Source organism: Camelina sativa, chromosome 10 (genome assembly GCF_030686135.1).
Source record: "Camelina sativa cultivar CO46 ecotype springtype chromosome 10, ASM3068613v1".
Lineage (NCBI taxonomy): Eukaryota > Viridiplantae > Streptophyta > Magnoliopsida > Brassicales > Brassicaceae > Camelina > Camelina sativa.
The window spans coordinates 3,653,065-3,666,775 of record NC_141889.1 but is presented as its reverse complement, the minus strand read 5'-3'; the positions used below and the strand labels follow the sequence as shown (position 1 = coordinate 3,666,775).

General features: G+C 38.7%; 4 protein-coding genes across 4 annotated transcripts; 1 reads left to right on the top strand and 3 right to left on the bottom strand.

The window, feature by feature from the left end:
* Positions 1-544: 544 nt before the first annotated feature.
* Positions 545-2,525, bottom strand: LOC147935774 (uncharacterized). The gene is made up of 5 exons (XM_087470277.1): positions 2,316-2,525; positions 2,100-2,242; positions 1,796-2,006; positions 745-1,744; positions 545-648 (listed from the first exon to the last, which is right to left on the bottom strand). The coding sequence occupies exons 1-5, from the start codon at positions 2,523-2,525 to the stop codon at positions 545-547; spliced, it is 1,668 nt and encodes a 555-aa protein (XP_087326403.1).
* Positions 2,526-5,118: 2,593 nt separating this feature from the next.
* LOC104716954 (uncharacterized) lies at positions 5,119-6,695 on the top strand. Its single transcript, XM_010434439.3, has 4 exons — positions 5,119-5,476; positions 5,611-5,725; positions 5,941-6,055; positions 6,141-6,695. Exons 1-4 carry the CDS (start codon positions 5,376-5,378, stop codon positions 6,542-6,544), a joined length of 735 nt encoding a protein of 244 aa, XP_010432741.1. The 5' UTR covers positions 5,119-5,375; the 3' UTR covers positions 6,545-6,695.
* A 4,260-nt stretch (positions 6,696-10,955) lies between these two features.
* LOC147935773 (uncharacterized) lies at positions 10,956-11,285 on the bottom strand. The gene has a single exon (XM_087470276.1). It carries the CDS (start codon positions 11,283-11,285, stop codon positions 10,956-10,958), a length of 330 nt encoding a protein of 109 aa, XP_087326402.1.
* Positions 11,286-11,535: 250 nt separating this feature from the next.
* Positions 11,536-12,222, bottom strand: LOC147935772 (uncharacterized). The gene has a single exon (XM_087470275.1). The coding sequence runs from the start codon at positions 12,220-12,222 to the stop codon at positions 11,536-11,538; it is 687 nt and encodes a 228-aa protein (XP_087326401.1).
* Positions 12,223-13,711: the final 1,489 nt, after the last annotated feature.

Here is a 13,711-nt window from a genome sequence, read left to right as displayed (position 1 = left end):
GTCTACACACATCTGCCCAAGCTACTCGAGCCCCTGACGCCGAGCCAGTCTTGTTTTTCCAGAGAAAAGCAGAGCATAAAGAATCCATTTTAACGTAGAAGCGTTTTGGCAGCACAAAAACACTACTCCAGAAGTTCACCATACCATATATAACCGATGATATCAGCCTGATTTTTCCGGCAAAGGATAGAAATTTGGCAGTCCAAGAGTGAAGCTTACTCGTGATTCGCTCCAGAAAGGGTTGTAACATGGCAAAGGTGATCCTTGTCGTACTGAGAGGCAAGCCAAGGTACCGAGTGGGAAAAGAACCTCGCCGGATACCAGAGAACACAGCCAATGATTGAGCATCCTCCTCCGAATAACCACCAAAAAAGATTTCCGATTTGGACGGATTCATATCAAGACCGGACATCTCCTTGAACCTGCTTATAACCTCCGCAATTCCAGTAAGGGATCGTCTTGAGCCATTAGAGAATACCAAGAGATCGTCCGCAAACAATAAGTGGGTAATTCTAGGTGTAGAGCACCTTGGATGCAACTCAATTTAGCCATTATCCACAGCATTTTCCAGAAGTTTAGAAAGAGCCACCATCACCATAATGAAGAGGTAAGGAGACAGAGGGTTTCCCTGCCTTAGACCTTTCTTTCCTTTGAAAAAACCCGCAAGTTAACCATTTATAGCAATCGAGAATCTTGGAGAAGATATACACTCCCTAATCCAACAGCAGAATAGAGGCGGAAAACCTTGAGCATCTAGTAACTTGAGAAGAAAGTCCCAGCAGACGGTATCAAACGCTTTTCTAATATCCACCTTAAGCATACAACTATGGTGAGAGGAAGGTCGGTTGTAGTGCCTTACCAATTCAGATGCAAGAAGAACATTCTCCCCAAGTAGCCTACCCTTCAGGAAAGCTGCTTGATTAGGAGAAACACAGACCTGCAGAATGGGCTTGAGCCGGTTAGCAATTATCTTAGAAATGATCTTGTAAACCAAATTGCAGCAACTGATGGGTCTGTAGTCTCCTAGCTTGCAAGCTTCACGGAATTTGGGAATCAGAGCAATCTTTGTAGTGTTGAAATCTTTAATGAGCCTCCGATTTCGAAAAGATTCCTGCACCGCCCCAACAATGTCACTGTCTACTATACTCCAAGAGGCTCTGAGGAACTCCACGGAATAACCATCCGGACCAGGACATTTGTCCAAAGGCAGAGCAAATACGGTGCGAATTATCTCCTCCTCAGAAACCGCAGCCTCCAAGGAAGATTTGTGGGCTTCGGAGAATCTGAAGGGGCGCAGCTCAGCAAGGGAGGATGAAGAGCATGGGGATTGAGCCAAAGTGGTGGTCCCTAAGATCTCTTCAAAATAAGCAGAAGCGTGAGACTTAATCTCAGATATGTCAGATAATCTCCTTCCACTTTGATCCTGAAGAAAATGAATATGGTTTTTATTTAACCTTGCTGAGAGCGTTTTATGGAAGAACTTAGTATTCCGGTCACCAAGGTGCATCCATTTAGCGCGAGATCTCTGGCGATAAAATTTTTCCTCAGCCTTGCTTAACATTTTCCAACGAGTGCGAACAAGATGTTCCTCCCATGCAAGCTCTGGGGTGGGGGCTGTGAGGATAGCTCGGTGTAACTCATCCAGTCTGGATTCTTCATCTTTCACTCTTTCAGAAATACCACTAAAATGCCGCTTGTTCAGTCTGTGGAGAGCCGGCTTTAGTGCTTTCAAGGTCTTGTAAACCTTGAATTGATTGGAACCACTCACAGCACTACAATTCTAGGATTGACTTACCACTTCTGTATACTCCGGGTGGTCGTTGACATGGTGGAAGAATTGAAAAGGCTTCGGAATAAAGCGTCTTGATTGTGGAACACTGAACCAAATAGGAGTGTGATCAGATTGTTTTGGGTCTAGCCACTCTGCAAACGCCTCCGGAAAGATAGAGGCCCATTCTTGGTTAATCAAGGCGTGATCAATCTTCTTAGAAATCGTATGCCTGTCACTACAGTTCCACCAAGAGAAAAGAAGCCCCTTGGCCTAAGCTTCAAATAAGTCTGCATCCTGGAGAGCCAAATTCATGTCCTCCATTCCTGACAAATCAACCTCCGAGTTAAGATGATCTAAATGCTGCGAAACACGCAGAATTTGGTTAAAGTCACCAAGAACTGCCCACGGTAAATGAGAGACAGGTGTGGTGGCACTAATGCTGACCAAATCCTCCCAGAAAGACGTTCTTTGCTCAACCAGATTGAAGCCGTAGACAAATGAGACAGTGAGACTCAAGTTATCCGTAGGCAGAACCGCATGTTACCATTTGGGCCGAGGCATGGTAAGCCACCAGAGAGATACGCGGATCCCAAGCAACCACAATTCTAGCCGAGTTGTGATGATCAAAGTTACCAAAAAATTTCCAACCAATCGGAATAGCACTCCCAATTCTCCTTAAGTTTACTTCTCTAATATGAGTCTCCAAAAAAGTGCCAAAAAGAGGCTTACGGATATTAATCCAATCCTTCGTCATAGTCTGACGTGAACCGCTGTTCAATCCTCTTACGTTCCACACAAAAAAACATATTGGTAATGGGTTATTAATGAATCGAGGCACCCTTGCGGCTGGACCTACGACGAGACACCAAAATGAAGGGGGTGTCAACCTCCCCCGTAACTGATTGAATAGGACTGCAACTAACCAAGCCTTGGGTAGGGATCTCTGCAGCAGTCTTCTCCTGATCTGATCCCAAATTTGAGGTAGTGTTGGAGTTGGCGGCTTCTCGTTCTGGTGCAACAGGGGTGAGAAACCGCGAGCCTAAGACTGTTTTCAAGCGCACCCTACTAGGAAGAGAGCCCTGACGAGACAGCCTCTCCCTTCGTGATGGTCTTCCCCTACTGCTAGGAGATCTCCTAGACACTCTTCGCACTGAGGCCGTAGGAGCATTCTGTGGGCACAGAGTCGTAGTGTGTCCAAATTGGTCGCAAGAGGCACAGTTCGGATGAAGCCAGGGATAGGAGACATCAATGTCGATCTCACGACCATCACCAAACCCAGAGACGACATGGGTAGGGAGCTCTTTAAGCAGATTCACCCTAACCAAAATCTTTGCAACCTCAAAATTTTCCTTTCTGGCTGTTTCAGGTGCAAGGGCTATTGGCTTTCCTACTGCAGTTGCGATGCGACCAAGGCTCTCTCTGTTAAACAACAGGTATGGAACTCTCCTAAATTCCACTGTCACAACAGCGGAGGAGATTGGAGGTGTATCGGGGTTGAAGTCAGGTGACCAAGGGGCAACAAACATTGGATGACCCGCAATACTCCACATATTACGGCTGAGAATCGTTTCTCTGACCCGTGGATTCGTCACCTTTAGCAAGAAGATTCCATCCCCAATGCGATGGACAAAGATTCTCGGACCAGCACGGGCCCAGATAGCATTGACTACCCCAATTATCCTACCCATTGGCGGAGGGGGGCCGTGGAATTGTGCAAAGACAAAGTCCTGAAACTCAATCTTTGCGGCTTGGATATTCTCATCCGGGATGAATACGAAAGGGACTCCAGAAATGTGCTGAGAAGGAGTACCAATCTCTTCCAAACAGGAAGGATCCCGAGCCACTGTCAAGTATGAACGGGGGCCATGGGAAGAGCCATCACCGGAGGCTGGACCTGCAACGGCGTTCGTAGGAGGAGTAACGACATCAACGAAAGGAACAGTAGCACCGGAGGGTGAACCTTCAACGGTGGGGACTGAGGGGCTCGTCAAGGTAGATCTCAGATCTACTTCGGGAACGGAAACCGAGGCATCTGCCAAGGAAAGATCTGGAGTGGGAGCAGCTGGTGTTGCCGGAGCGGGTGGGAAATCAGACGCAACTGCGGTAGGAGGCAAAAGAGGCTCAGAACCAGCGGTCGCAACAGGCAACGACAACGGTTTTCGAGAGCCGGAAACAACAAGGGCAGTGATCCGGGCATACTTTGATGACCCTGGAACAATCCCACACAAGGTTTTTTTCTTCTTTTTAGGAATTATGGAGAAATTTCCGATCGTTGGCGTGAGGTCGATGTCGGGGAAAGAAGGAAAGAAAATTTTTTCTATAGAAGGGGAGAGAGTTTCACGTATGCCCACTAAATTGTTACTTCAAAAATATATTTTTGTTTTCTTTCCCCTCGAGTTGTGTCATTTAAATTTTGATTATACATAACGTTCTTAAATTTTGTTTGGCCACACTAATTCGCCTAATAACATGATCACTCGTGGTACTATTTTTATCCAAAAAGAGTAGTATGAATTGAATTCTCTTTTGGTTTTCATTTCTTGTACTTTTCATCAGTTTGTAATAAATGAATCGACTAGAGCTCATAGCCCACATATAATGTTTGATTGTGTAAATAGTACGAATTTATTCGTTGATTAGTGTTAAAGTTAAACATTAAAGGATTCAATAACTATTCGATTAATGGGAGAGGTCCTTAGTTAATACACGTGGAGAGATTAAAACCGTTGGATAAGGTAGCTTCTAAATGACATCATCACGTGGCTGCGTGAATTTCCGTAATCGTATCCGTTTTAGGAAAGGTTTTTGTCTCGAAGGCAACAGCTTTGGTTGGATACGAGTTTCTCTGTACGGTGGTCCACGTGGCCGACATGCATTAGAGTTGGGCCTTGAAATCTGACTTTTTGGGCCTTACACTAACGATGAGGCACATACACTTAGGTGGTTTTCATTCTGAGTGTTTTTTTTTTTTAAGTTAGGATGGGTCTTCAAATCTTGATGTTTTCAGACCTTCTTTACTCTATTTTATTTGTTGTCAGCAACAAGTTTTGATTTTTATTTTATTTTTGTCAATTCGTATATTAGTTTTGTCGTCATCGTGAATGTTTCAATGTCAGAGAAAATTATGGCTTAGAACTTAGAAGTGGTACGAAAGCAATTCTGAGGATTTTCCTTTATTTTTACTTCAACCAAACGATTTGCTTTTTTCTGATTTGTAAAACTAAACTATATGCATTAAGTAAGTCGTTGGCTTTTTTTTTTTTTTTTCATTAGAGACGAGACCACTAAAAATGTGAAAGCCGAATCAATCCTTAATAATAATACATGATTGGAACATCTCTCAAGTTAGACGCAAGTTGTCCTATTTAAATTGACCGGTCACAGTCCAAAAAATCAATCAAACAGTTACATACTAGTAGGTGAATGCTATCGTTTTTATTTAGTAAATTATTGGACTGCAACCCTATAGACAGGACTATCTCCTCTCTCCCCCACACTCAAATTATTGAGAGAAGTGAAAAACTGAGGAGAGGGGAAGACAAAAACAATCTCACTTTGTCTCTTTTTCTCTCTCTCACTCACAGAAAAAGAAAGTGGTAGAAAGATGCCGAGACCAGGGCCAAGACCGTACGACTGTATTAGAAGAGCTTGGCATAGTGACAGACACCAACCCATGAGGGGTTTGCTCATCCAAGAGATTTTCAGGTCATCTTCTCTCACTCACTTAATTTGTATCTCTATATGTGTGTGTGTATGTATAGGTATGTGCATGTCTTTCTTTCTGTTGTTTGTTTCTTCAGCTCAATTCTTCTTTGAATTCTTTTTTTTTTTATATATAGGATTGTTTGTGAGATTCACAGTCAATCCACCAAGAAGAACACAGAATGGCAAGAGAAGCTCCCTGTGGTTGTCTTGAGAGCTGAAGAAATCATGTATTCCAAAGCCAATTCTGAGGTTTCTTCTTCTTACCTTTTAATTTCTATATTTGTTCAAAGAAAGATTGTTTCCAATTTTTATGTATTGCTTTTTATTGCCCTCTTTGACCAGTAAGATTTAATGTCACTATTTATGGAATTGGTAGAGAGAATTTTAGATTTGTACTTAAATTAATGTGTTCCATTTGGGGAATCTTTTTGATATAGTTGTAGTGGCTTTTTTTTTTATGTTAGGCTGAGTATATGGACCTGAAGACCCTTTTAGACCGTACAAACGAAGCCATCAACACCATCATACGACTTGATGAGACCACCGAAACTGGGGAATATCTTCAGCCTTGTATAGAAGGTATACAATACAATCTCTGTTTATTCGACTTCTTGAGGATTATTTGCTCAGATCAGTGAGCAAGTCTTGTTTATTTTTTCTGTAGCTGCATTGCATTTGGGGTGCACGCCAAGGAAAACTCCTAGGAGCCAACGGAACATTAACCCGAGATGTTATCTTAGCCAAGACTCAACTAACTTGAACAACATTTTATCCCAAGTATTCATGAAACCGAACAACTTTGTTCCAAAGAATCTTGTTGCAGTAGCACAAGAGAAGCGGGTCGAGAAATGTCCTGTTTCCAAGTACTCAGCCTACCCTTTATGCTATTCATTCCGGCAAATCCCTGACTCGTGCAAGTCCAAAAACAGCAGACCGGCGAGTGTCAAAGATGCAGCCGGTGGCGTTACCTTTGGTGGGTGTGAATGTGATCTATCTCTGCGCTTAGGTCCTAGTAAGCCTACTCAAAAACGAAGTAAGATAAGCAGCAGCAGCAACAACTACAGCTGAAAAGGAGGGCAAAGATTGAGTTTTGTTTAGCGAGTCTTGTGTCAGAAGGAATGTGTACGCTTAGGTTAGGTCGTTTAGTCTCCACTCTAGGGTTTAGGTGTTTGTAAGTAAACAAAAACAGTCCAATGAAACTCTTCTTCTTTTCCTTTCACCTGCATCAGTCTCGAATCAACTGACTTCAAGATTGCACAGTTCGAGAAGTGCCCATTCTACACCTCTGTTTTCACAACATCATCCCAGTGAACAATCATCATCCCAGTCAACATCATGCCCTACATGGGCTACATTGGATTCTCCACCGAGAGACGCTAGTTAGACAGACTCCGTCTGATCCCTTGTGGACCGACGATGACTCTAGGACTGATATGGGCTTTTCTGAGCCAACTCAATTTAGGCCCATTTAGTTGCCAGTGGGCTGAAAATTAAATGTTGGTAGTTGTACAATAGAAAATCCCAGTGAACAATCATCAGATGAGATTCAAAAATACAGATAAATTAATTAACTATATAAGTGAAGATTGTTCTATAGTTTCATATCATCATCCAGCTGGATTACATAGACTCGAATTTGAATCAAAGAAGAAAAGTCTTAACAACCAAATCTTTTGTATAAATATGAATACATTTTTTGAGATAGACAAATGTATAAATCTATGATTTCATATTATAACTTATAAAAAAAGAAAGGGAAGATTATCTTTTATAAAAAGTTAGTAACCATTGAACTCATTTCAATTCCAGGAGCACTACTATACTAATTCCTTGACAACCTGGAAGACCTCGTCAATTTTTAATTTCATCTAATAAAAATCTTAATAACCTGTGTGGAACGAAACCCTTATCAGCATTTTCCCTAGCAGTCCATTGTTGAAAATTTGGCAAAGTAAGATTTAAAAATAGGGTAAAGCTTTTTGTAATTTACTCATTTTTGTCACAAAAGTAACTTCTCATTGGATTATGAGTAAAGCTTTCCTTTCTCATTGCCCAACCTTGTCCAATAAGATATTTAATTTATGTATAAGTACAAGAAACAAAATAATACTTATAATTTATGTCTTACCTAAAAGTTGATCCAAGTAGTTCCAACTTTAATCGTGAACCAATTGACTCTCTACGTATTAGTTTGACACGAAAGGACCGTTCTCACTTCTCATGGATTCTAATTTTTAGTATATTATAATAACAATTATTATATTTCTTGGACTTAAACGAACCATTATTGATGAATTAGGTAATAACTAATTAAAAAATGCAGAGAGAAATCTTAGTCATATGTTGACGGTTTCCACGTTCATGATGATATCAAATGAGATCATTCGTATGATTGTAGTGGAACAGACATGACGAACTACATGTGTCAAGATTATCAAAATCTTTTCATAAACTTATCTTAACAATGTTCACAATAAGATTTTTATTTTGTTAAAAATGATATGCTAAGATAAGCTTTGTTGATTCTTGTAAACACACATGCCTACATACGTAATAATCTATGCATTCATAAAATCATGACGTATCATGATACATATTTAGATATGTAACATAAAATAAATACGTGGTTATTGTTTATTTGTCAACAACATAAGAAATTCGTGTGGTTAAGTATTTTCCTGCATAAAGATCGAGTTGTCAATATAAATAGCAGATTTTCATTTTATAATTAATAGTTTGCATTTTTATGTAAAACATGTTGTATCTTCTTACAACGGATAAAAAGTTAAGGATACGTCACTTTACGTAGTATTGTACCACATATTTTATATGATAAGGAATTCGATGGATAGATACATTCCTTCGACATATGTATATCGTGTAATTTTACGGCTTGAAAAATACTTAGTATTTCAACGTGTTTTTATTTTTAGATATACACTTCATCAATAGACAATAATTTTACTTAATGTCGATATCCAAAATGACAAAAAGAATCAGAAAATGGTATTTTGAAAATAATGTGTGGAATCAAACTTGTTTCAACTTATGTTTTGCTTTCTTGTCAACTATAGAAAACTCCAAACCTTGATCCCTAACAATTTAATGAAATATTATTAAAGAAAAATAATGATGGTAAGAAAATGAGTCAAGCGATATGTCACGTTGAAAAGTAATAGCTGTCAACAAACCTTATAAATGCGTGATTAAGAACAAATGGTAGTTAAATATTGGGGATCATATCCTAATGTTATTTTAAAAAAATGTAAGCAAGTCTTCTTATAATACTATTCATCATTTTCTATTAACTGTTTTACAGATCTTTCGACCAGCTCTCTGTCTATTATATTTCCTTCTTTTTATTGAATAGAAAGGAATAGACAATGTGTGAACTGAACTTATGTTCTCTTTAGAAACGAAACTTTCTTGATAAAGTAGCCAGATCAGTTCACATTTTTTTTGTGGTGGGCTGCATTGATGAAAGAGTTGCTCTGTTCGTCTAAATTTACGTGGTGAAGTGTTTTGGTAGCCATACGGAAATAAATCCCGACTCCATCTAAGTAAGATAAGCTTTGTTTAAATCAATTAAGTTCTACAATGAATAAATATTTATATATTCCACATCTACACGGAAATCATAGAGCTTATAAATTATAAGTAAAATGACTTATAATTATTATAAAGAAAAAGACTTCTAGAACAAGGTGAGGACGTACGTAGTTACATATATTGAATTGATATATACCTAAATATATATACACAACAGCATATCCAGTGGAGAAATATAAATGTGTAAGTAAATATATTAAAGATAATGGAAGATGCATATTTGAGGAAATTGCATTTAAGGTTTAGGGACGTAGAGACTAGAGAGTCCTCTTGTGCTGTCACTGTTTAGGGCCACGACGAATCACTCTGATCCGTTTACAATTTAATGCTTCTCAGTTTTTTAAAAATCATTAAAATCTGGAATACACTTGGCGATTGGCCAACTAATTTCTAAATAATTTATAATTGAGGATTTGAATGGGCGTATAGACTGATTGCGGGTCATGGTCATTAAAACCAAGTTTAACTCCCAACTACATTTACATTTGAGCAATCAATATCAGTATTGAAAACTGAAATATTATAGTTATAACTTATAAGCATACCCCTCAAAAGAATATATATTGCCCCCTCGTAGTCGGAGGATATGCGGATGCAAGAGTTGAATAGTAGTATATCTTTCTGCAGTACTCTCTCGTATTGCTACAAAATTAATTACAAGTCAAAAATTCTAGATGATGGACTTGGTTTGCAAAGAGAGATTATAAAACAATGTTAATAAAAAGAGATTATAAAACAATGTTAATAAAGGGTGGGGAGGTTAAACAACAACGACGTTTAGGTATAACCTATAGTATATCGTACGTGATAACTATGATGAAATTTGAGATTACGAGAATGATTAATTAATGAGATGCAAATTATTTTTAAAATATAGTTATTGAAGGTTCGTTCACTTTGTATACGATAAACCATACTAATATAGTTAGATTAGTCTAATGATATCTGTAAGAAATAGGTAAAAATAAAGGTTGAAGAAAGAGCTGATCAATACGATGAGCATGCCATGGAAATGGAAGGTTTTATATCGAAAACCATAGATGTAATAGTAAAGCATCTGATCATCTCTAGATTCGCAAATCATAATTAACGAGAAACCATAATTACTAGTAGCATTTTGTAACGAGCGCTCAATAGTACTTCCATATGTTCGTATGGTATATCAAATAACTATATGTCGACTCTAGGCTCTAGCTATGTATAAACAACACACAGGAAACAAGACGTAAAGTGATTTTGCACTTGGTAGTACTAGTAATAAGGTTGGCCGTTGAAAAAGGTCGTTTGATATCTCTAAGTATAGTCAAACCAAAACACGCGTCGGTCGACAGTGAAAAAGGAGTTATTAACTTATTTTGGTCCATTTCATCGTCCAGGGGTATATTGGGAATTTTAACATTGATCTCAGTGGGGAAAGTTAAGTAAGAAAGTACACGGAGGAGATACGTCTGAGTGCCAGATGGCATCCGTACTCCGTCTTCCCCCCCCCCCCCCAAATATCTTAGACCATGGGCAGTGGAGTAACCCATATAAGTTACTCCCAAATAAATTAATCAGATAATTATTATTAATGTAATCATAACAACTCATTAAGTACTTATCAAAATCTATCTTTCCACTAGAGTAACCTTCATAGATTTCTCAATCATTAAAATATATATTTTTTAACTATTGTTTATTAATTTGCAAATTTAAATAAATTTAAAATGAGAAATAAGTTATATTAATTACTAATATTACATTTAAAAGGAAAACAAACATATTTTATAGAATTCGGGAATATTAAACGTATTTTACAAAATCGGAGAAAATACACAAATATAAATTGTAATAGAAAAAATGGAATATGGAAAAATAAATGAAATCCGTTCTACTGTTGCATCCCACCAAATTTTTGGCAGATATGCTCAATCAAGTCTTTTTGAAGACGGTCATGCATTACTGGATCCCGAACATCATTTCGAATGTCCATCATATTATTGAAAATCGTTGGCCTATCTCTAGAAAATAATAAATCCACATGAGAAGTTCCGCTTCCTTCTCCATGGGAAAACTCTGATGGATCGTAGAAATTGTAATCATGTTGTTCATCTTCCAATATCATGTTATGCAATATGATACATGCTCTCATTATCTTGCCTATTTTTCCTTTATCCCAAAAAAGTGTGGGATTCTTGACGATTGCAAATCGAGCCTGCATCTTTTCGACATGCTTCTTGATATTGAGCAAAGAGTTGGTTTTTTTGACCCTGTGGAAGTGTAATTGATTGGATGAAAGTTGCCCATTTGGGATAGATACCGTCAGTGAGGTAGTATGCCATTTTGTATTGCCGTCCATTGATAACGTAGTTAACTCTCGGAACTCGACCCTCTAGTATATCATCAAACATTGGTGAGCAGTCCAAAACATTGATATCATTTAATGTACTTGGTGCTCCGAAAAAAGCGTGTCAAATCCATAAATCTTGCGATGCCACAACCTCTAGTACGATTGTCGGTTTTCCAGATCCACGTGAATACTGTCCTTTCCATGCTGTCGGACAATTCTTCCACTCCCAATGCATACAGTCTATGCTCCCTATCATTCCGGGGAAACCACGATATTCTCCAATATTTAATAATCGTTGGAGGTCTTCCGCTGTAGGCCTTCTGAGGTACTCATCTCCAAAAAGATTTACAACTCCACCAACAAATTCTTCAAGGCATCTTTGCGCAGTGGTGTCAGCGAGTCGTAGATATTCATCCATTACATCTGCCGCACTTTCGTATGCCATCATACGAATAGCTGCCGTACGTTTTTGAAGTGCAGAAAGACCGAGCCTTCCAGTTGCATCTCGTTTTTGTTTGAAGTACGGGATTCCATTTTCAATACTATTAACAATACGCAAGAATAATGGTTTGTTCATTCTGAATAGACGACGAAACATACCTTGAGTGTAAGTCGGATTCTCACTAAAATAATCATTCCATAACCGAATGTGGCATCCTTCCCGGTCTCTATTAATGTGCCTTCTTCTTAAAACTGGAGCTGGTGGCTCTTCTGTATGGGTGTACTGGTACTGAATCTCCTCCACTATACTGTCAACTTCCTCCTCCACAATTTCATCAATTTTTTGATCAGAACTCCAATGTGACATTTTGTTGACAATAAGTTTTTTTTGGGTCTTGGATTTTAGATTGGTTTAGTGTAACCCAATGCTGTGTTTGGTTGCAACGAACGATTGTTGGTGTAGTAGAAAAAAAACAAATTGGTGATTAGACTTTTTGACATATATGAAGAACAAGAAAGAAAGAGAAACAAAGAGGCTTGTTGCTGATTACAAGAAAGAACGATTGTTGCTGATTACACTTTGTGACATATATGAAGAACAAGAAAGAAAGAGAAAAAAAAGTTTTCAAGTTTGCTTGAGGGAAAGATAGGATGAGAATGAGAGGATTAGTACAACAATACTGGGTTCGATATATATAGAATAGAGTAAGAAAGACATACTACAACTTGACAATGAAAACAACATTCACGGGTTACTAAATTACAAAGGGCATACTACTAAATTACAAGACATACTTCACGTGTTACACCACATTCACGGGTTAGAAAACCTTCACGGGTTACACCACAAAACACAACAAGCTTGACTAACAGGTCCTCCTTCACTAGAGTACAAATAGCTTCACATCTCGCAGCTTCACATGTCGCTTGGACCCCAACAACCTGAAACATGACAAAGGATCCAATCAGAAACTGATCATATGAAAGTCGAACCAAACATATACCAAACATAAAAGAAATCAGAACTAAAACAGAACTAAAATCAGAACTAAAACATAACAAAAATCAGAACCAAACATGTCACCTAAGTGTGTGTCAACATTTGATCAGTTAGCTTGTCTCTGAGTGTGACTTGAGCTGGTGTAAGGTCATCCTTATTAAGGAGACTCTCAAGCAATCTCATTCTGCCTTGCCTATCTTTAGCCTCTTGTTCTTTATCCTTCATGGCTATAATCTTATCTAGCTTAGCCGCAGAAACATCCTCAACATCATTACTCACTGCAAGTTTCATACCTTTCTTCTTCGAAGCTTTAACACCCGGAGGCCTCTGTTTATCACCATCATATGTTGAACTGGGTGAGTATGCTCCGTCTGAATCAAGCTTAGTCCTCTTAGTGCTTGAGTCCTCAGTGTTCCATTTCTGATCATGCTTGATTTCCCTCCAACAATGCCCTAGAGTAAATGGTTTTTTTGGTCATTCTTGAAAAGCTGATGAGCCACAGATATCACATCATCTTCAGAATTTCCACTCTTCTTTCTTGCACTGGCTTGTGTGTAACACCCAACAAACTTGTTCACGTTGCGGTTTATCTTGTTCCACCTAGCCTTACATTGCAACGGCCCTCTCGTATTTGTACTCGATGAAGGTGCATTTGCTTGGAAACAGTCGGCAACTCTTTTCCAAAAGCAATCAAGCTTCTGTAAAGTACTAACAACTGGGTCTTTACTGGTATTTAACCAGGCACTTATGAGATTAATATCCTCCTGGGCACTCCACCTTGTCCAAAGTCCTCTACCACCGTCTTCTTCATTCTCATCGACACTAAGGTCAATACATTCTTTGGTGACAGATGGGG